The 24,134-nt window shown below is 43.1% G+C and overlaps 1 protein-coding gene across 2 annotated transcripts in view; it reads right to left on the bottom strand.

Moving 5' to 3' along the window:
* CARS2 (cysteinyl-tRNA synthetase 2, mitochondrial) overlaps positions 1–24,134 on the bottom strand; it is a 47,577-nt gene that overhangs the window by 7,365 nt on the left and 16,078 nt on the right. For both annotated transcript variants that reach the window (XM_024578935.4, XM_045186605.3), the window contains 6 exons: positions 23,838–23,909; positions 23,610–23,715; positions 20,932–21,015; positions 19,842–19,971; positions 15,680–15,813; positions 12,778–12,845 (listed from right to left, as the gene is read on the bottom strand). In XM_024578935.4, coding sequence (XP_024434703.1) covers positions 12,778–12,845; positions 15,680–15,813; positions 19,842–19,971; positions 20,932–21,015; positions 23,610–23,715; positions 23,838–23,909 — 594 coding nt within the window. The remainder of the gene's footprint in view (positions 1–12,777; positions 12,846–15,679; positions 15,814–19,841; positions 19,972–20,931; positions 21,016–23,609; positions 23,716–23,837; positions 23,910–24,134) is intronic.

The raw sequence follows: 24,134 nt of genomic DNA, 5'->3' as shown, positions 1-24,134 counted from the left end.
ATGGCAACATCAGAACAAGCAACTTCCATGCCCAGGGTTGGACTGAGGGGCAGGGGGCCCAGTTCTCTGCGCCCAGTTCTTCATAAGATTTACAAGGTCAGGGACGGAAGGTAGTTATAAGCAAAATGCTCCCCCAGGAGCCTTCATACTTAGACATCCTACATGCCGAGTCCAGCCCGCATCCCCCAGGCACAGAAAGGCCATCTCTCTGGATGGGTCCTTCTGAGCTCACCAGACCCTCGCTGGGCTTCTCTCCTGCCTACACCTCCGAAGACAGAACTGGCGGCTTATCTCAGATGCTTCTCCACTGCCCTGGCCTTGCCGCTCCTCTTTGGAAGCCACCGTGGCCTGCAGGCATGAAAGCCACGAGTGGGGATGAGGGCTGGCCACACCAAGCCCCCACTCTGGGCCCAACCCCTCAGATCACTGGCCTGATGTGGCAGTAACATGACACGAGGGGGCTGATGGAACCCACATCAGAGACACAGTGTGCAGGTCCCCGCCTGAGGGGGTGGCGGCCTCACTCAATCCTCCCTGGAAAGTGCTCGGACTCCCATGGCTGATCCTTCCAGAGGGTGGAGGGGGGTTCTGGTTTGGCTTTCACTGGGCGGGGGACTCCCACCACCACCACAGGTGCTGCAATAGCATCGACCCCCCTTGTTTGGCTGCACCTGAGGCGGTGGCGGGCGTGGTCATTCTCATTCAAGGGTGGCATCATTTGGGAAGCTGCTCAGCTAATACTCTCACCTATGGGCTCTCAACCGGGTGTCCTCAGACTCCTAGGGCCCATGGACAGAATTCCATGGACAGATAGGGAGGAGGACAGAGAGGTGTATAAATTTAGATGAGAAAATGGCCACACACTTACTTCCAACTGTGATATTTCCTCCCATGATCAGGGTAAGCAAGAGACACAGTGGGTTCTGTCCAGTCACCCCAAGCAGCCAGGGTCTTCATCTCTCACTCCTGCTGCTGCTCTACCTGCCGGCAACCTGTGCCCACTACTTATTTGAGATGATCGGACCTGCTGCTAGATTTTGTTAAATAATTCACCAAAGTGAAGAAGTCCATATATTCCCTGCAATATAATCAATACCTTCTATAACCCTCTATATTTTATTTTATGTATTTAAACACATTATATTCTAAGAAAGAGTCCACACACTTTGACAGGCCGTCAAAGGGATCTCTAGGGGAAAAAAGTGAAGAAGCTCCATCAATCTGACCTTTATCAATAGTGAGGCTGGTTTTTCAGTTTCCATCTGTCTGTCTCCCGTGTGTTCCTTCCCAAATTGTTTTTAAAAAAGAAGAAAAAGTATTACCATATTTTGCCGTGTACAATGCGCACCTATGTTTTATGCCCAAACTTTCAAGGAAAAAAATCTTTTGTTTTAATTATTTAAATTCAATTTATTTATTTATATTTAGATACTTGTTTTTTGTATTATAAAGGAATTTTAGAATTTATTTTTAACATATTATGGTACAAGATATTTTATGTAACAAATAATCACAAAACACAAGAACAGACACAAGGTATTTCAGGTACTACCCACGAATAATGTACATCCGTATCTTTCCCTCAAAAATTTAGGCAAAAAGGTACACAATATACATGGCAAAATACAGGTACTTCTTTTTAAAATTTTTTAAAAGAGATTTTATTTACTTATTTTTAGAGATAGGAGAAGGGAGGGAGAGAAACATCAATGTGTGGTTGCCTCTCGTGCGCCCCTTACTAGGGACTTGGCCCACAACCCACGCATGTGCCCTGACCTGGAATCAAACCAGCGACCCTTTGGTTGGCAGGCCAACACTCAATCCACTGAGCCACTCCATCCAGGGCAGAATACAGGTACTTGTTGGTCCCCTTAGTTTCCTAAAACTAGCCAACTGACAAAAGCACAGCATATACCCAATGCACACCATGTTTTTGCTGTGTTAATTTAATGCATCCATGCAGTCACATGTCTATTTCTCTCATTTAACTTCATGTTTGAATCTCCAAGGATCTGTGTGAAAACACGCCACTTTAAATGCAAAGTAGGGGGTGGGTTCCAGTCAAGGTGGCAATGTAGGCAAACGTGGCTCACCTCCTCACACAACCAAATCAAACTTACAACTAAAATGCAGGACAACCATCACTCAGGAATGTCAGAAATCAAGTTGAATGGAAGTCTGACAACTATGAAATCAAGTTGAATGGAAGTCTACTACAGAATTGAGTAAACCACATCCATCCTGACTGGAAGGAGGGGTGCAGATGCAGAATGGGCCCCACACCCACTTGGATAAAAATTCAGGAGGAATATCTTGGGAACCAGGAGTCCCAAATCCACACCAGGCCCCCTAGCCCAGGATTCCAGTGTCAGGAAGATAAGTCCCCATAACTTCTGGCTGCAAAAATCAGCAGGGATTGAGTTGGGAGAGGAGGCTACTGGACCCCTAAGCAGTTCCTCTTGGGGAACCCACACATGCACTCATCTACTCACACTCACTCCTCTGAGCTCGAGTACTGGGGTGGCAGCTTGAAGAGCACCAGTAGTATACAGGGAGAGACTGAAGTGTCTGGCATCTGGGTGAGCAGAGGCCATTGTTCCTTGGCTGGGCTCTGCCCCCAACAGAGACAGTAGGCTTGTGCCATATCTGAGACCCCATCAACCTGGCTAACACTGTGTGACCCACCTTGGAGATCCACACAGGTTCTACCCTAGCTGCTTTTCCATAAGAATGGCTGATCTTAGCTCCTAAATCCTATCAAACAAGAAACAGCTGGCTTCAGTGAGCCCTAGCAGCAGCCAGATTAGAATCACAGCTTGGCTTCACTTGGAAATCTCCAAGCCCAGAACAAGTAGCAGCCATCTCAGATTGCTTTACAGATCAGCCAAGGTGCCCTGGGCAAAAATACAGGTGGGGGCTGACCTTGGCCTGTACTACCCAGGAAACCCCAGGGCCAATGCACCCACTGGACAACTATAGACCACACTGGAGCACAACCACCCTGCCCCTGCCCAGCTGATCCTCCATGGAGGGTGGAGGTTGGTGGTCAGTGGACACTGCCAGGCCTTGCAGCTGACTGGCCTGGGTAAATCCTTCCCATTGATATGCCAACAGCAACCAAGGCTCAACTACAAGAAGAGGGTGTACTCAGTCCACACAGAAGGCATACCTTGGGTGATAGGGAAGGCTGTGCTACTGGACCCTACAGGACACCTACTACATTAGGCCATGCTACCAAGGCAGGAAGTCATAGCAGCTCTACCTAACACATAGAAACAAACACAGAGAGGCTGCCAAAATGAGGAGTCAAAGAAACATGGCCCAAATGAAAGAACAGGTCAAAACCCCAGAAAAAGCTAAACAAAATGGAGATAAACAATCTATCAGATGCAGAGTTCAAAACACTGGTTATAGGATGCTCAAGGAACTTAGTGAGGACCTCAGCAGCATAAGAAAGATCCATTCAGAAACAAAGGATACACTAACTGAAGTAAAAAACAACTTACAAGGAAACAACAAGGAGTGGATGAAGCCAAGAATCAAATCAATGATAAGGAAAATAAGGAAGCAAAAAACCACCACACAGAACAACAAGAAGAAAAAAGAATCCAAAAATATGAGGATAGTATAACTAGCCTCTGGGACAACTTTAAGAGGTCCAACATAGGGGTGCCAGAAGGAGAAGAGAAAGAGCAAGAAATTGGAAATCTATATGAAAAAATGGTAAAAGAAAACTGCCCTAATTTGGTGAAGGAAATAAACATGCAAGCCCAAGAAACACCAATTATGATGGATGCAAAGAGGCCCACTTCAAGACATATCATAAAAGGTCAAAGGTTAAAGATAAACAGAGACTCTTAAAAGCAAGAGAAAAGAAGTTACTAGAAGGTTGTTGGATGGGAAGGGTGTGTGGGGGAATGGGTGATGAGATGAGGGGATTAAGAAGTACCAACAGGTCACAAAATAAGCCATGGGGATGTAAAGTACAGTATGGGAAATGGAGTAGCCAAAGAACTTATGCACATGACCCATGGACATGAACAATGGTAGGAGGATTGCTTGAGGGAGTAGGGGGTGCTGGGTAGAGGGGAGCTAAGGGGGGAAAAATCAGGACAATGATAATAGCATAATCAATAAAATAGAATTTATAAAATAAATAAATAAATGAATAAATAAATGCAATGTAGGTAATACACAACAAACAGATCAGATAAATAACATTGCTATTCAATACATAAGGCTTTACCATTTACAAAATACTAAGTTGTAATATAATAATTAGCTATCCTATTATGGTAACAAAAAGAGGCTTTGAGAACTGAAAACCAAACCACTAAATGTCAGAGGCCACAATCCAGCTCCAGATCCTATGCTTTTTTAGTTTCTGGGTAAGGATCTGCTCCGCGGGACCCCAGTCAACATGCAGCCTACGAGTGCTGATCTGGTTGCTGCTAGAGAGCACATGGATGACCACGCACTGGCATGCCAAGGGCCTTTCTGGCCACGCTCTTTGACTTCTTCCTCTTCTTTCTGAATTACAGTAGTCCCCCCTCATCTGCAGGGGACATAGTTCAAGACCCCCAGTGGACGCCTCAAACCACAGATAGTACCAAACCCTATATATACGATCTTTTTTCCCTATACATACACACATACCCATAATAAAGTATAATTTACAAATCAGGCACAGTAAGAGATTAAAAACTGTAAGTAATAATAAAGTACAACAATTATAATGATATGCTGGAGTAAAAGTCATGTGAATGTGGCATTATTTAGTAAAATAAGGGCTAGTAGAACACAAGCAGGTGCTGTGACAGTCGATCTGATAACCGAGACAGCTACTGAGTGACTAATGGCGGGAAAGCACTTAAGGCGTGGAGATGAGGACAAAGGAGGGTGGAGCAGGACAATGCAGGATTTCATCCTGCTACTCAAAACAATGCACAATTTAAAACTCAGGAATCATTTCTAGAACTTTCCACTTAATATTTTCGGACTACAGTTGACCACAAACTTCAAAAAGCAAAACAGCAGTTAAGGGGGGCCTACTGTATTTCTTTAGATTTCTTTCCCCAAAGCACAGACCACTGCTTTATAGCTTGTTACAAGCCGCTTCTCTGTTTCTGGCCATGTATCAGGAGAGCTATTCTACCATTGCCATGCCTACTTCAGGTGAGGATTTGCTGTTGTTTTTTTCTTAAATTGTTGTTGCTGTTTGTTTTGCATTTTGTAAAGTGCCAGATTTTGGTATGTATGGGTCTGGAGGTGTTTTCAACCAAAGCAGAGGCTGTGCATCTCCCTCATGTGCCTGCTGTCAGAATGCCTCAGGAGCAGCCGACACTCGCCTGTTCGCCAAAGAGAAACCTACAGCCCCGCATCAGTTCTCCACGTTGGTGCTTTCTTTGAATCTGACCCCTTTTCCTCCCATGTTAACCTTCTGCTCATATTTGTGCATTTAGTTAAACAATTTTAAAACTATGATAAGTACTTTATGTCTGATGAAGTTCTTTGGTATTTATAAAAGAAATGTCTCTTCTATTTTAATATTTTGTATTTTCTGAATAGCTGCAGTTTCTACTTCACTCTAAAAAGGATTTCAGATGGCTTTAATTTATTTTTATTTTTTTAGGTGGCTTTAAAGGGTTTTTCCTCCCATTCGGAATGTGGACTCTTTCAGATTAATCTTAAGGTGTATTCACAAATCTAAGTTAATAGTTCTCCAGACCCAGCAACCTTACAGCACTGTGGGGATGCTCTCATGGAGTTAAAGTAGTTTAAAAAGAAATGTGGAATCTAATCTCTTTTACAGCATTCAGTTTCTACGGACCATTTGCTAATAATAATAATAATGTAGAAGGAAAGTGTGACTACATCAAACTAAAAACTGCCTGCAGAGCAAAGGAAATAATCGACAAAAAGGCAACCTACAGTAGAAAATATCTGCAGATCATATATCTGATAAGCAGTTAATACCTAAACTATATGAAGAATTCAAATAAATTGATAGTAAAACAAACAAACAATCCAATTAAAAATATGGGCAAAGGACCTGACAAGACGTTTTCCCAAAGACATACAAATGGCCAACAGGTACATGAAAATCACTAATCATCAGGGAAATGCAAATCAAAACCGCAGTGAGATTCCACCTCACACCTGTTAGAACGCTGTCAACAAAGAGACAAAAATACCAAGTGTTGAGGAGGACGTGGAGAAGAAAACCCTTGTGCACTGTTGAGAGGAATGTAAATTTGTGCAGCTATTGTAGAAAACAGTATGGAGGTTCCTCAAAAAATTAAAACTTGATCTAGCATATAATCCAGCAATTCCACTTCTGGGTATATATCTGAAGGAAACAAAATCAACATCTCAAAGAGATATTTGTACCCCGTGTTCAATGCAGCATCATCCATGGAAGTCAAGACATGGAAACAACCTACATGTCCATTAAGGGATGAATGGGCAGAGAGAATGTGTGTGTATATAAAACAGAGTATAATCCCGCCACGGAAAAGAAGGAAATCCTGCCGTTGCAACCACATGGACAGAAACAAATGCTGTATGATCCACTTATATGTGGAATCTAAAAAAAAACAGAATTCATGGAAACAGAGTAGAATGACGATTAAAAGGGGCGGGGGGCAGGGCAGGTGGGGAGTGCTGGCCACAGGGTACAAAGTTCCAGGTACAAGAGGTTCTGGGGCTCTGCTGTACAGCATGGTAACCACAGTTAATAATACTGCCCTGTACCCGCACCGCTGGCTGAAAGGGCAGGTCGTAAGCATTCTCACCACACACACAAGGTAACTATGTGAGGTGATGGATGTGGTAAATATTTCACTATATGCATATTTAAAAATCATCATATTGTACACTGTAAATATATAGAATTTTACTTGTTAATTATACCTCAAAGAAGTCAGGAGAAAAATAACACAGGAAGAGTAGAAAGCATTTTAACTTCTTCCTTATTGCTATGAATAAGGAATGACATAATGTGTCAAGGTCTCCACATGGTTGGTCTTCACAGGCATGAATGTTTTAACGTGCTCCTGCCCTGTGCTCTGATATCACTGTTTCTGCACTACTCTGGTTCCACCATACAACCTGACCACGGCGTCCTGAGCTGAAATGTGACGATGCCTGTGTAAAATTGTGCTAGAAGTCTCTCAGAGGGAGGTAAGTGAGCTCCTGAGAGCTCAGCCACCAGGCAGTAACAGCAAAAAGCTCTCAGACATTCCGTGAGCTCGCCAGGTAAGGGGTGCGTGCTAGCAGGAAGCAGGGATGCACTACTTACGATGCGGGTTAGATCTACCTCAGCACCACTGGGGAAAGGCTGGACTGGGGGAAGGAGCGGCTGCCATCCTGGCCCAGGGCCACATGAACTGGGCACTTCGCATAATTTTACCTGCCCAGGAGCCCCAGGAAATAGGGGCTGTCACATCATTTTCAACAAACAACTAAGGCTTTGGGAGGTTAAGTAACTGGTCCCAAATGATAACCTACTATTTTTAAAAAGCTGGTTTGAGCCCTTATCTGAACTCTAAAGGTTAAGCTCTTCCTACACTAGCTGCAGCCTCTGTTAACAAAAGGATTAAGAGTTTTCGTGCAGACTACAGGCGTACCTCTGAGATACTGTGGGTTCAGATCTAGACCACCACAATAAAGTGGGTACTAAAATAAAGCGAGTAATAATCTTTTGGCTGGTGGAGGATCTTGCCTTGAATTTGTTTTTTTTTTAAAAAAAGAAGAAGCAACATCTGTGAAGCCCAATGAAGTGAAGAGCAATAAAATGAGGTGTGCCTACACTATAAAAACCTATCGGTAGCCTCCAAACTCATGAGGACTGGCAGGAAAACTTTCCTGTGCTAGAAACCAGGAAACAGGTATTTTTTAACATGCTGGGCTACGGCTTAACATCCCCTAGGAACTACGGGCCAGGGGAAGTTGCAAGCTGCCCCCAAATACAAAATAAAAACAGCCAATAATATGCACAGCAAATACACCGTAATAAACAAAGAAATGGAAATGTAAAATCTAGCTGTCATTTTTCACCAAATTGACAAGGAAAATGTTAATGTGATTAGGATTCTTTGAAGTCTGAAGTGGACGAGGGGCAGGGACACTTTCATACAGCACTAGTGGGAATGCAGGTGACAGTTACTGCCGAGTCACCAGAGGTTGTATCCAGAACACGCTGCCTGTGCGCACATCCTGTGATGTGCAGTTATCCTGTGCCACTCATCACTGGGTGTGCGACCGAGTGCTCATCCCCATATGGCAGACGAGAGAATGCAGGTCTCCCGCAAAATGCAAACACAGGGAGATAACTGAGCCTGGGATAGCCCCGTGTCACTACATGGTCATGAAAAGTAATGCAGACTAATAGCTATGAAAAGTTTAAATGCACATACTGTTATAGAAAATTTGATATGATTTAAGTGACCATCAATAGGGTATTGTTTAAATTAAGGAGTACCCATACGATGGACAATTCAGCCATTCAAAAGAATTAACTCCATATGGAAGAAAATTGACTAATCCAAAAGACTCACTAGGTGAATAAAGCAAGTGCAAATACTGCTACCACCTGTATGGAAAGAAAAAAATGAGAAATATGTTTCTAGAGACACACTGTGAATGCTAAGAAACTGGTAACAGCTGCTGTAGGGGAAAAACACTGGGCAGCAGGGAACACGGTTGGAAAGGAAACATACCTCCCACATTTGTACCTCTGAATTTCCTACTGTGTGCTTCTTTGTCCTGTCTGTACTTTTCTAACTTTCTGCAATGAAATACATTACTTCTACAATCAGATTAAAGCATTACTTACATCATTGCATGGGGGAGGGGACAGGTGCATTCATTACGAGATACATCATATACCGCACGCACCAGTGTAAGAGGAGAAAATTCTAATACAGATGGCGTAATTTTTAAAAAGACTTTATTTATTTTTAGAGAGGGGAAGGGAGGGAGGAAGAGAGGGAGAGAAACATCAATGTGTGGTTACCTCTCATGTGCTCCACACTGGGAACCTGGCCCAAAACCCAGGCATGTGCCCTGACTGGGATTCAAACTGGCAACCCTTTGGTTTGCAGGCTGGCACTCAATCTACTGAGCCACACCAGCCAGGGCCAGATAGTGTATTTTTGTAAAAGGAAACACTGAAATAATAACCCAGGAACAAACCTAATAGTTACTAAGAGGAGGATATAATGAGTGCAAGGAAGGATCAACGCGTAAGCTTCTCTTCATGGTATTGACATGGTATTGACATGGTATGTGACATACCTGAAAGATAAGGTAAATCAAAAAAGAGGAAGATGTCATCCAATGGAAACAAACAAACTGAAAAAATGAGCCTGTTGTGTAGCAAGGGGACACCATTCAGAGAAAATAACCAGCCTCTGACTGCATGTGTGTATTCTGACCCTATAACATATGAGGGACATAGTCTAAGAGTAAAAGGAAATGCAAGCCCAGAACAGGCAGGTCTGAGGAAACTGAAAGCAGACTTGGCACTGGTGGCTTGCGGGGAGACAGGGAATGAGAACTGACTGTTAGGATGTGGAGTTTCTTTTTGGTGTAATGAAAATATTCTTAAATTAGATAGGTGTAAAGGTTGTACAACTCAGTGAATATCCTAAGAACCTCTGGACCATACCATTTAAAAAGGTGAATTCTCTGGAATGTGAATTTTATCACAATAAAGCTATTTTAAAAAGAATTACAGAAAGCCCTGACTGGTGCGGCTCAGTGGACTGAGTGCTGGCCTGCAATCCAAAGGGTCACTAGTTTGATTCTCCATCAGGGCACATACCTGAGTTTTGGGCCAGGTCCCCAGTGGGGGGCGCTTGAGAGGCAACCACACATTGATGTTTTTCTCCCTCTCTTTCTCCCTCTGTCCCCCAATCTCTAAAAATAAATAAATAACACCTTTTAAAAAAAAGAAATCTTTATTTAAAGCTTTGCTGCTAATAGGAATACTGGTATTATATTTTTAAAACTTATTTTGTCTATTTTAAGATAAAGCATAAAATTGATGTTATTGTAAGGAAACAAGACTTTTTAATAAAAGAGGGGGAAAGAGTTAAAACAAAAAGCCCCTATAATAATACATTTCATCTGGATATTTCGAAATGAACTCAAACTGTCTATTTCATGGATATGGGTGTGTTTCTTCCCTTAGCTCTGTCCCCTGACGAGGCCTAGAAACAGTGTCACTAAGCAGTAATAAACATACTGAGTGCCCGGACCTTGGTTCAAAATTCCATCTCCCCACAAAGGCAGCAAGGCCCCTAGGAGAAATGGCAGGTCTGGGCATGATGCAAAAGGTAAACATGGCCAAAACCAAGAATTACAGGCAAGGTATGTCCCCGGGATGCAGGAGCCCTCCCTAGCCAAATCTGGGATGATTTCAGTACAACAAGAATAAAGACTGAGTTGATAATACACAAAGTAAATACAAACCCTTAACTTGGTAGTGATAATAAAAAGAAACAGAGACAGAAAAAAAAATTCCTTCTTTAAAGAAGAAGAGTAGAATAACTAGTAAATGTAAAAGAAGTAAAAAAATGAGGCAAGTACAACTTTGCAAGGATCAATGAAATGCGCACAAAGGTGAAGCCCACCAAAGGATGCCAACACTGCAAGGCAGAAGGTTGTCAGGAACCAGATACCGACATGACATTACCTGGCAGGTTCTTAATATTCATGAAAAGGAAATAAACATCTCTATAACAAAGAGACTTTGTGGCCATCCCCTAGCCAAGCAGTCAAACTTAACATCATAAAGTCTGACAGCCTGACACTGTGGTCCCAGAGGAAGGCAGTGTGAAGCCCACAGCACCAACCAGGAAGTGTTTTGGCCAAGCAGGTTTAACCTGAATTGAATCGCCTTGAGCCCTCACTTCCAGTTAAAGGAAATACCAGAGATAGAAGAACAAGTTAAACAACACCACAAAGAAAGAGACAAATCCAAAATGCAGGGTGTTCAACAAAAATGGCCTGGTTTCTTCAAAAAGTCAACGCTATAGGGAAAATAAAAGTAGAGAGACAGTTGTAGTGTAGAAGCCTAAACAGAACAGTGGAATATTATTCAGCCTTAAAAAAATAAGGAATTCCTACCCTGGCTGGTGTGGCTCAGTGAACTGAGCGCTGGCCTGTGAACCAAAGGGTCACCAGTCAGGACACATGCCTGGGCTGTGGGCCAGGTCCCTAGGCGGGGGCATGTGAGAGGCAACCACACATTGATGTTTCTCTCCCTCTCTTTCTCCCTCCCTTCCCCTCTGTATAAAAATAAATAAATAAAATCTTTAAAAAAATAAGGAATTTTTGTTATACTGCACAAGACAGATGAACCTTGAGGACATTATGCTAAGTGAAACAGGCCAGTCACAAAATGGCAAATGCTGTGTGATCCCACTTACATGAGGTTCCTAGAGTAGTCAAATTCATGGAAACAAAGCAGGATGGTGGTTGCAGGGGCTGGGGAGGGGGGACTGGGGACACGTTCAATGGGTGTAGAATGCCGTTCTGCAAGATGAAACAGTTCTGGAGATGTGTTACACAACAATGTGGACATAATTACCACTAGTGAACTGCACTCACAAAACTGGTTACAAAGTAAATTTTGTTATGTGTTTTTTACCACTGTTTAAACAATTTTAAAAAGATTTTTGTTTAAAGTCTAAGAAGATACAACATTCAAATGCAACAAGTAAACCTTCATTGGATCCTGGTCAAAAAATAAAGCTGGAGAAATTGACACATGGGTTAGATAATTGATGATGTTAAGAAATTATTGCTGACTTTTTAGGTGTTTGGGCTACATAGGAAAGCATCCTTATTTTTAGGCGTTTCATGCAGAAGAGAATTCATGATGCCCGAATGTATTTTCCAATTGTTCAACAACAGTAATGAAATGTGTGTGTATGTGCAGTCTGATACAGAAAAAGCAGCAAATATGGAAAGATACTAACAACTCTTGAATCTACGTGGTATTAGAAGTATTTCTTTGAACTTTTCTGTGTGTTTGAAAGTTTGTGTAAGAAAATATTAGACCTGAAAAGTACATAAAGATTATCTGTGAGGAGAACTCCCCTTTTGGTTTACTCTAAATCTGGTGGAAATAGCTTTAGTTGTTGGGTATTTAGGTGATGAAGTTCTGATTACTATCCTTGTCAATTAAATCTGGCCTTATAGACCCAAAGACAAAGGAAGATCAAACTGTTTTAAGTGTTCTACTAGTGAGCTTGTTTTCCATTCATACGGAAATTCACATTTCAGTCTGCATTTCCACAGCACAAAAACATTTTTCAGGTAGGTTAAGAAGCCAGCAAGCAGCAAAACTTAAACAAGCCAACCCAAAGCTACACTAGATAGGAGGAAGCTGGTGTTGGGACTGCGTAAAAAGGGGGTGGGGTGGGTGGAGGAATCCAGCAAATGTAATTCAAAAGATAAAATTGTTATAAATGAAAAAGAGAGAAAGAAGGTGTGAATCTTGGAATGCCAAAAGAGAAAGGCAGAAAGACACACAAGAAGAGAGAACAGGAAACAGAGAAATACCCCGGTGTGCTTTTAAGACCAAAAAAAAAAAAAAAAAAGAATAATTTAAACCCAGAAGTAGGAGAAGCCTATTAGGGCTGTGGGGGGAGGGGAGCCAGGGAAGCAGGGAATCAGAGACGTGGGGTCTCATACTGCATGCGTATCAGCCTTTAACACAGGTTCACCAAGCTGGCAGCAACACAGGCACTATGGAAAGAACATTACCTTAATGGTAATGTAGTTCTTCAGTGATTTGGACATTTTTTCTTCTTTTCCTTTCACATGCAAATGTCCTGAAACAAAAACAAAGTAATTCATTCTGATTTGGGTGAGAAGAAAGGGACCCCTCCGTCCTACCTGTAGAGGGGAAGATGGTGAAGTGGGTGCGTCCCCAACAGATGCCCGAGCCACAGGACGCAGACTGCAGCTGCCTCGGGAACGTGAAGGAAACGAGAAAGGCTGCATTCTCCAATAGGCAAATACCCCTGTATATGTGGATATAAGATTTCCCCCAAACCTTCCCCCACAGTGGAGCCTCCAGGAAGATGGGACCCACAGCTGTGCCTGTTCGAGGTGTCAGGGGCGCCCAGCCCCACGGTGGGCGATGAACAGGATCCACTGCTGACTCTGAACTCAGACAGGAACAGAAGAACCGTGACACTCACAGAAACAGTTCACACTTTCCCCTTTCCTGTGACTTAGAAACAAGGCTTTAGCTGACTCAACACCCGAAGAAATGACAAATCTCTGTGTTTACAAACCAGACACCAGGCTACAAAAGCTTATTTACAGATGTTCAGAATTGCAGAGAAGGGCTTGCATGATGAACTAGATTTTTCTTTGCTAATGGATTTCACAGATTTATCACTACTTTGGTATATTTCACTCCCATGTATGTGAAAGGCCAGAGGAAAACCAAACCCCTGTTAGGAACTTCTCATCTCAAGCCTGGAATTCATCCTGGGCTGTAGTTCTACACGGTTCACTGCAAAGGGAGGGCCTGTCCTTTCCTAACAAGATTCTTCGGCTTTTTCTGGCACAACTTTAAACACAAAAATTGGTTCCAAGATCAATTTTCTGAGAAATGGTTAAAATGCATCCAAAAAGAACTATCTCTGTAATACTATATAACATGTCATATACAACAAGCACAATTACAATTTTTTAAGTCGACAATATACAGAAAATGGCACATCTAACTAGTCAACTCTGTGTGCCGTCCATTCCGTCACAAAACCAGCATTACTGCAGAGACCTGTGCACCTCTGTGCTCACTGTGGGGCTGTTCGTGGAGGCCGAGACACGGAAACACGGAAAGCTAAGTGCCCTTCGGTGGGCGGCTGGGTGAAGAAGACGTGGTACACGCCCACTACGGAAGGCTGCGCAGCCACACGAAGGGCAAACGGACAGATCCTGAGAGCGCCCTGCTAAGTGAACTAAGTGACAGAAAAGGACAAGACCCCTGTGACTTCACTCAGATGTGGGGTAAAAAACAGAAAACAAGCAACAACCTCACACAGACAACAACAGTGTGGTGTTCGCCAGAGGGGAAGCGGGGTAGGCGAATGAAGAGGGAAAAGAGGGTCAAGTATACGGTGACAGAGACTAGACTTCGGGTGGTGAGAACACGATGCGTATATAAATGATCTATTATAAAACCGTACACTTGAAACCAGAGATGAGTGCCTTATCAGATGCTAAAAGTCATAACAAAACAGCAACAAAACCCCTTTCCCATTCCCACATTTAAACGTAAACAAGAGCTGCTGTTTTGTGACCAAACATCTCATTATCAAGTGTGAGCATTAGTGCTGTTGAGTCACCTTTTCCATCCCTAGATCCACAGTTCACTGGAGGGCACCCTGCATTTCACGGTGTTCACAGCAAACCACGATTCATCAGGAGCGCTAACCGATGAAGGGTCTGCAGAGGGGTCACGCTCGCGCTTCCCAGGCAGTGAATATGGTGAGAGTGAAAAAACTGAACCAGAATCACCAGGCTTTTGTCCTTCTATTTAGGGAATCTGCCCAGCAAGGCACATTGTTGGCAGAAATAAAGTGGATTTTGGCTACTGCTGAGTTCTGTCTGGGGAAATGGAATACTTGGTGACAAACAGCGCATATGCCACACAGAGCGTTTCAGCCAGCTCTGCTTCTTTTCAGACTACTTTAAGGCAGTGCAGAAAGGAATTGGTCATTGCAGAGAACAGAGATGCTTGTTCCGGGGGCACCCTGAGGGCACACGATGAGGGCGGGAATGACACCCAGGAGGCTCAAGAGTAAAGGAGACACCGCGGTAAGTGCACTTCGGCACAGGCAGCCGCATCAGTCCACTGCCATGAAGAAAACCCAAGTGAGCCCTTACTCCAGACTGTAAGCAGCCTACTGCATATTATAAAACTAGAGCGTCTCTGCATTTAACATTACTTCACTGGAAAAACCTAATTTCCTCAATTCAAGGACTTAAAGAAATAGTATTTCTTAATGCTGTGTGTTTTAGATGTTGATTATCTGCATCTCCCAACCCTATAGCTACAAAACACCCTTTATCTTCCTTCACCCCAAATACCTTAGCTTTCCATTCTAAAAAGGTCATAAAACCAGTTTGTCATTGCCCCATGACCTGTCAAAATTCGGACATATGTATCTTCCCAGGCATCAAAGGAAATCCCAGGGCTGCTATGCTCAAGGACGCGGCTGGTCTCACAATCTACTTCTGAGAACAGATGGCTAGCGTTAACCGACTCATTTTTTAAATATGAAATGAGAGGCAGTGGTACTAGAGGACGATAGATACATATGGTGACAATACTATAGCTCAGAATCGGCAAATTCCTAATAATGATCACATCATGCTATTTGAAATTCCTGAATAGTTTTATTAGAAGGAACCTTGTATACAACAGCACTGTAAAACATTTTCCATATTCAGTTCCAAAAGGCAGACTCATTCCCATCCAAGGAAATTCATGTCCAACGGACTGATATTCAAAAACAATTTAGGAGAAAACTCTAATTTTTGGCCTATTTGATCAGATCTATGTATTTCCAAATGTATCTGTTTCACCAATAAAAGATGGAATTGACAGAACTGAAATGGACCAAATGAATCTGAAGCCATTACTTACCAGAATGTAGAAAATAATTTCCCCATTGCTGACACTGGTGAAAGACCTCACACTGTGCAATTTCATTTTCATGATGCGGAAAAGCCAGGTCTATCCCACCTGAATGGATATCCAGTTGACTTCCGAACACCAGACTGCAAGACACAGCGCAGAGCCACGGCTTCATCCAACCACACAACAGATTTCTCCGAGCCACATCTTATATTTAACCCTTCTGGCCTTTGCGCAATGAATAAATTAAATGGATCCCAATTTTAAATCAATATATGTGAAAATTTAACTTATGCAAACAAAAACTAAAATTCTGTTTTAACTTCTTAAATCCCTCACCTAAAGATTTTCCTCCTACTAAAGACACTTAATTCATAAAATTCCTAATTCACAGCTTTCCCTTCTAGTAAACAATTTAATTCTCTTTGCCCCAGATATGCAGTTTTTAAAAACTTACAGATTACCTTTTATTATTTTCAATAGGTAAAGTTTAGTGGTTTTCCAACTTTAACAATAGAGACAGAACTATAAAATCAGGAGAATTTTTAATTTGACTTTTGAAAATTTAACTATTTAGTGGTCACGTTTGCAAAAACGCGTCAACAGAATTCAAATCAATGCACTTCAGCCGTCGACATTTCTGCTCTAACACTATGCCATACAGCCTGGAAAACCTCGTGTCCTGTGCAACCGCACACTCTAACCAAGCGGGCAGATGGATGGGGACTTTGGAGCTGGCCGGACCACTCAAAGCCTGTGCAACTCTCACCAAAGCACCTGTGAAAACAACCCACAGCAGTGTGAACAATCCAGGTTCACTAGCAGCTCCTTCAGAAGACATTAAAAATGCAAAAATCTGCCTGGCTGGTGTGGCTCAGTGGATTGAACACCAGCCTATGAACCAAAAGGTCACCTGTTTGATTCCCAGTCAGCACATGCCTGGGTTGTGGGCCAGGTCCCCAGCTAGGGGTGTGTGAGAGGCAACTGATCAATGTCACACATAGATGTTCCTCTCCCACAATTTCTCCCTCTCACACCCTCTTTCTAAAAATAAATAAATAAAATTCTTAAAAAATGTGAAAATCTATTAACAACACAACAATCAGCACAGTGGCAATCCTGGTTTGTGGAGGTTGGGGTGTTGAGAACTCCGCCCCTGGCAGACAGTGAGGCTGCCAAACGGACCATCGTGAATTTCCTAAAAATGGTTCAAAATAGACATTTTCAAAGGTGCCGCAGCCTCACTGAGGTTCCTTCCTGCTAAAGGTTGACTCTTCTCACTCTGGCTCCCCGGCTCCTGGAAAACCCACACATGCACCAGTCACATTTTAGCTAAGTGTTGGTGGGCAATCGTGCTGTGGCTGAGCGGGTTGTCTGCCATCATGCATCCATAGCGATGGGTTTTAGAGAATCTCTTACAGTCCTTGGAAGTCAAATGCTATGAAGGAGAGTGTGAGGTGGGAGGGCCTGGGATTGGGGAGGAGGGCATAAGGGGCCTCATTTGGAATGAGAGATTCATTTCTACAAAGATCCAAAGCAGATAGGACGATGTTAGGATTTAATAAAGCTAAACTGTGGGTCCATAGTTTAGCTTTATTCTTGTCTGTACATTAGACCTTTTTTAAAATAAGAGAAAGCTGAGAAGGAATAAAAGTCTGTTTTCATTATTTAGATTTCAACAAAATATTTAATGGTAACATTAGATTTGAAATTAAATGTTTTCTACCTGCTTTAAAGTAACCAATTGAATCTAAAATTAAACATTTTTTACAATTCAGTGTGCACCCACATTGAATGTTAAACCAACAATTTATAAATATACATTAAGTAGTTATGTATTTATGCATGATCGAGAGCTGGACATAGCTGCTTGCTTGTTTTTAATGAAAAGTTGGACCATGCTTCATAGTAATACGAGAGCTTGATGTCTCAGGAATTTGGAGGTGTTTCTAGATGGGTCATGTAGAAATCATCAAAGGTGAGGGCAATGGGGGGAGATGTGGTGGAGGGGAAGAATGCCTTCTAGGTCTTAACCAGAAGGAACACAATTTGAATGTACAGGTCATGGGGGACGAGGCTTTCTATTTGGTAGAATGGCGTAAACCTAGATGGGGCTGAAAATGCAACCAGTGTGGGGTTAGTGCATGGGACAGAGTGCTCTTATAGGAGATAATCACCCCTGCTAATACACAGTTTATACCCAGCCAGAAAACAGCACCACATGCAACTAATTTGAGGGTGATTGGGTTGGTTGATCTCAAATTTCTGGTGTAGCTAATAGTTTGAAGTGTTCACCTTAGGCATACTTTATGTTTCTAATTTAAAAAACTTATAGCTCCACTGTAAAAAATATAATAAATATCTGCAATGAACTGAAACATATCAAATATATCAAAATCTATGAGTTAATATTTGGCTGGTGTGACTCAGTGGATTGAGCACCAGCCTGCAAACCAAGAGATTGCTGGTTCAATTCCCAGTCATGGCACATGCCTGGGTTGCCAGGTTCCCAGAAGGGGGCATTGAGACTCACCAATCGATGTGTCTCTTGCACATTGATGCTTCTCTCCCTTTCTCCCTCCCTTCCCCTCTCTCTAAAAATAAATAAATAAAATCTAAAAAATAACACCAAAATCTATGAGTTAATATGATATGTAAAAACCCTTACCTTCCCTGACTGGTGTGGCTCAGTGGGTTGGGCACTGTCCTGCCAACCAAAAGATCACTAGTTTGATTCCCCAGGGCACATCGATGTTTCTCTCCCTCTCTTACTCACTCCCTTTCCCTCTCTCTAAAAATAAATAAATAAAATCTTAAAAAAAAAAACAAACCCAAAACCCTTACCCTCATAAACAGGAAATACATACACAAGGTATTTGTAAGAGCAAAATATTGGGAACACCTAAATGCTCCTCCTTAGGGTACTAGCTAAGTGAACAATGGTTAAGCCACACAATGCAGCACCATGGAGCCAGGAGACAAGTGATGAAGAGCTCAACGAACTGACACAAGGGAATTCCGGGAGAGATTGCTAAGTAAAGAGAGACAGAACAGGACAGCACATGCAGTGTGCTGCCTTCTGTCACACACACACACACACACACACACACAGGGGGCATCTGGCCACGGGCAAATACATGGAGAGTGCCAAAGGGACAGTCTGCAGAGGAGATCAAGCAGAAAGTAGATGAGGCCCCAGCACAGATGCCACAACCAGAAGAGAGTTGTTTCAGAGACCAAGGAGAAAGCAGGGGCATCGGGCTGCCTGTCACTGACCTGGCCATTAGTGACTTCAGGAGATCAGGGTCAGTGGGGACACCTGGGTTGACCGCCAGGCAGTAGCAGGTCACATGTAAATGGTAACAAGAAGCAAACAAAAAAGAGGGTTTCTGGAGGGGGTCAAGGCCATAACCCGTGTTTATGGACATTCCCGAGACACAAGCGTCCTGAACGTGGTGTTGCTGGGGTGAAGAGCTGGTACAAGGTGCAGATCGAAGGCTGAGGAGCCAGACCCATGGACACTGGGGTTGATGCTTAGTGGAATCTGATTGGGCTATGGGGGTAAGGTTCTATGGACTGAGAGAGCGAGTAAAAGGAAGGTGGTTCAGTCCCCTGTCCCCGAGGGGCTCTGCCCTCGTCCCAGCCCTCAGCCGAAGGGCTGGTGTTCCCTCAACCCACCCCAGCAGAGACAAAGGCTACCTGGAACAGGCCTGTAAGTGATGGGAAATCAAAAACTGATCCATAAAGTAGACTTTCTTACTAAAAAGCACAAGTGTTGATGGAAAGATAAAGATGTCATGTTTTGTCACCCCACCCCTTTTAAATGTTTATTGATTTTACAGAGAGAGGAAGGTGGGGAGGGAGAGAGAAACATTGAATGGCCAACCCCATTCACACCCTGACCAGGGATTGAACCTGCTACCCAGGCTCGTGCCCTCAGCAACCTTCAGGGGTACAGGATGATGCTCCCACTAACTGAGCCAATGGCCAGGGCCTGTTTCCCTTCTTATAGCCAGTCCCAAATGAGCACTAATCTTTCGTCCCAAACTACCTGCACTTCATCTGCATTGGTGCAGACTAAACTTGCCCCATCTGTGCCCTCTGCTGACCAAGTCAGGCATTGCTGGAGCTTTCACATCACAAACACAGGAAGAATCCAGGAAAATCTTACCTTGAGATGGTAGAACATTCAATATGCCAGCCAGGCCTTCCGTTTCCCCAAGGAGAGGCCCAAAACATCTCCTGGGGTTTAGCTGCCTTCCACAGGGCAAAGTCCCTGGCATGCCGCTTGTCAGAATCACCTGCCAATAAGAAATGGCTGATCAAACGGGGAGAACCTAACATGAACAAACCAAACCAAAATCCCACCAAACTGAAGCCCTGCCCAAAGATTCTGTTCCTTCTTATAAGTAACCTCACATTACTCACTCATATATTTTTTCTTTCCCCACATAATGTCTAGAAGGACTACTAAATACTTTTACCTAAAACAGGCCAATAGTATGAGGTCTACGAGCAGTGAGGCCAGTTTCAGCAGGTTGAATCATGACTGAGTGGAGATTTCAAATACACACATAGGGACGCTTCTCTCTGAGCTCTGTACTGCCCTGAGCACTTCCATTCGCCCTTAGTCTGTCTTGTGAGAAAGCTGCATTTATCAGTAACTGAGTTTGAGTAACTTTTCAAAAGAAAAAATTGTCAGCAAAAAGGAAAATTATCAGAATATCAATCACTTTCGAAGAGTAAAGAGACTCAAATGAGAAAGGTTAGATTATTGTTGAAGGTCGTACAATGAGCCAGTATTGGGCCCTCTTTAAATTTCAAAACTTGGAAGCAGCCAAGATCTCCTTCAGTCAGTGAATGGATAAAGTGTGATACATCAGATAATGGAATAGTATTCGGTGCCAAAAAGAAATAGAGCTACCAAGGCTTGAAAAGACATGAAGAAACCTTAAATGCATGTACCACGTCTCCGAAAGGAGCCATGAGAATGGGCGACTGTGCTGTCTCCAGAGAGCAGAGCTGGAGGATCAGGCAGAAGTGGGGAGGAGACGTGTCACACGCTGTGTGACCTTTATACTCTACAAGTTTTCTCTATTTGAAAAAGCACAATTAAAGTTAAGACACAGCTGTGATCAACTGTCTGGCACCATCACCACCCCTGAGAGAGTGGGGGTCTCAACTGGGCACTGGGAAAGCAGAAGCCGAGTCTGTGCTTCAGCCCCGCAGAACCCGAGACAGGAGGCCGAGGGTCGACCCACCCGGCTCTGCAACAGGACCAGGAGCCACACCGACCAGCTTGCCGTACTTGTCTCCTCGTGACTGCAGATCAAAGTAGACATTGCCTGTTTTATAAAGGTAATTATGAGTTCATCATTTCTCAGTCTTAAATATCAGCATATAGTAAGCGTATATATAAGCATAATAGCTAAAAGTAATTAGAATTTAAACATCAATCATGACATCTGGCCTTCATTTGTCACGCCTTACTCTATTTTAAAATCAAAAGTAACAGCAGCAGCACTCTGTTTTAAATGCATGCAACTGGACACATCATGAATGTCCGGATGTAGAAATGACAACACGGGGGTAAGTTCTGTGTCAAATGTTGAGGCAATTCTTTTTAACAAGAAAAGGGAAAAGTGGGTGTTATCATTCACCTGCATTCAGCTCTGGGCTTCATGTTACACACCAATCAACAAAGAAACACTTTCCTAACTGGATATCCTCCAAGACTCCTTTTTACTTAGGTTACAAACATCTCCACACTCAAGCATTCCTGTGGCTGTCCTTTCACTGAAAGGCATATGGTCCACGTTTTTAGACAGAGGGTGCAAGATGACCTTCGCCAAGAGGTCACCACAGAGCCAGGAACAGCCAGCCCTTGCCACTTAACTATTAAGTATAAAGAGGCAGTGCAGGGGAGGTGGAGTCATAGCTGGAGCTCTGGCAGGAAGACAGTCCGGACCCGAGCTGCAGCTGTTGCTTGGACAGAGACCCCAGGTGACCCGGTTTTGCCTCGTCCCCTCAGAGTCCTTCCTCTGCACTCAGGGCTTATTACGAACTGAGACAAACTGGTGACAATGGGAGAAGTACTCTGGGATAAGTTAGAATGTAAACAACACTTGAAAATGCTTTAAAAGAGAAAGAAACTACTGCCTTTAATGGAAGAAAGTTTCCCCATACCTTTGTTCATGGGGAAACACATCACTTTGGTATCAATTTGCTGAACGAATTGTTTCTCCACAAATAGTTCAAAGATCAAATTACAACCAAGCTTTGGGAAACTGTCACAAAGTCCAAATTAACAGAGTTTCAGTAAATTAGATCTACTTTAAATTAATTATATTTCTCATTATTAAAAATTTACAATAAAGCACAGTCATAAACAGCATTTATTCCGAAAGCATGTTTGGATGAGAATCTCTAAGCACCTCACGAACATGAATCAGTTTACCTGGGTTCTGTGTCTTATTTCAAGTTACATGACAGCAGGAAAACCATTCCTGTGTTTCTGGAACCAATTCTAGTTCAGTCACCTAAGCCCTTTAAAACAAGTTTTTCTTGGAAACAAAATCTAAATATAGCAAATATGAGAAAGTAACAGATTGTGAGTCCTTCCGTAAGCATGGACTACTGAGAAAGGCAACATATGTTTCCAGGGACCGGGATGGGGGGGCCCTTACATGTATCCTATGCACTCTGGTAGGACCATGAAAGACAGGTGCTTACACTCTAATAATCCCCATATATCATCTCCATTTTCATGCTTTGTACTTTGTTACTACCTTGCAACAAGCACTGTAGTACCTGAACACTCCCAACTCTGGGCTAGGTACTCTAATGGGTTATTCGCTAAGAGGGAAAGGTTTTTCTGGTCTAGGAACTGAGCAAATATGAATATATTAACAGCAAGCTGAGGCCAAAGCTGAGAGGGTGAAGTTCACTTTCAGCTACGGGCAGTAAAGAAAACTTCCTGGGAGAGAGAAAGCTTTGGTCAGGGTTTGTGAGACAGCCATGATTTACATTTGGGAAGAATGACTGGAAAGCAGGAGGTTCGGCTGAAAACAATGCCACATCGCTGAGGCAGCAAAACGCCACGATGCCAGTCTTTCCCTGAGGTGACCAAATAAAAGGCAGCAGCTCCTAAACCAGCCAAGCTCTACCAGAAGGAAGTGATCACGCCAATCCAGAAGACAACTGGCCTGGTCAGCCTCTTCAGCAAGTCCACAATGAAGGGAACAAAGTGGGGACTGTCTTAAGGAGATGAAAGGGACACAACCACATGCAGCAGGTGACCTGAATTAAATTAAGGTGTGGGAAGGTGGGAAACAACAGGGTAAGTGTGAATACGCAGAGGACATGGGATGCTCTTGGGGAACTGTCCACTGTCTCAGGTCTGATAATGGCGATGTTTTTCATTCAAGGATCCGAGTGGAAGTGTTAAGTGCCCCAGGTGTCAGGATGCCCACAGCTTTCTTTCACTGGTCCATCGAAAACAGCAGGCCCACCCAAGGAAATGACTGACTGGGGGCCAGGCTTCGACAAGAGTGGGCCATTAGAGGTACTGCCATTGTCCTCAGCTTTTGTTATGAAAAACTGTAAACAAACTTGGAAGAAGACTCAGAGAATATCCGCACACCTACCGTCTGGAGTTAACAACTGTTAGCATTATGCCATATTTGCCTTATCTAGACTAGCCCTCCCAATGGTCATCTCTTTCCATGACTGTGGTGATTATTTTTTAAACAAATTAATGCAGCTATTTTTTGCAAAGACAATAATCGTAGGGAAACCTTACAACATTTTCACTGAAGAAATTACATTGAGAGAGACAGCAAAACATTTGGCACATTCCAACAACTCATAAATGCGTGTCCAGTTTTTCAAAGTCCTATCAGTATTACCCAACATTCAGCATTTATAACATAACCCCCACCTTTTGCTGTTGAATAGGCATGCCCATTAGCAATTATTCCTTCAATGAAAGAAATGATCTGAGGGATATTTTCAGTTACCCTCAAGTACACTGTGGGTGGGAGAACCTGCAAGAAAGAACAAGAGAGATGACTGTTTCCATAGTTCAAAAGGGTAACTCAGCCACAACTGGCTTCCATTGTTCAAGCTTTTCTTCATGGTAAGAAGAATCAACAACACCCTAATTTACCTTCAAGGCTGCCATATCTTGTTTAAAATCTTCTTCATAAAGATTGGCCAGAGAAGCAGGTGATATCTTCATCTGCAAAAAGATTAGGTGAGCCTGTTAGGAAATCTGGAGTATTCACAACAGAACCACATGGAGGCACCCCTGGCTCCCGGGAGGGGCTGGGTCACGTGGCCTCGTCGTGGCTTGGCCTCAGTTTGGCATGACTGCTCGCAAAAAAGGGCATTTAGTGGAATCTAATGAACAAACTGAACTAACAAGGGAAATGGGGTCAGACTCATAGACGGAGAGCAGGATGAC

This window comes from Desmodus rotundus, chromosome 13, assembly GCF_022682495.2.
Source record: "Desmodus rotundus isolate HL8 chromosome 13, HLdesRot8A.1, whole genome shotgun sequence".
In the NCBI taxonomy this organism is placed as follows: domain Eukaryota; kingdom Metazoa; phylum Chordata; class Mammalia; order Chiroptera; family Phyllostomidae; genus Desmodus; species Desmodus rotundus.
Note: the sequence above shows the minus strand (reverse complement) of the source record. Positions and strands in the feature narration are given on the sequence as shown.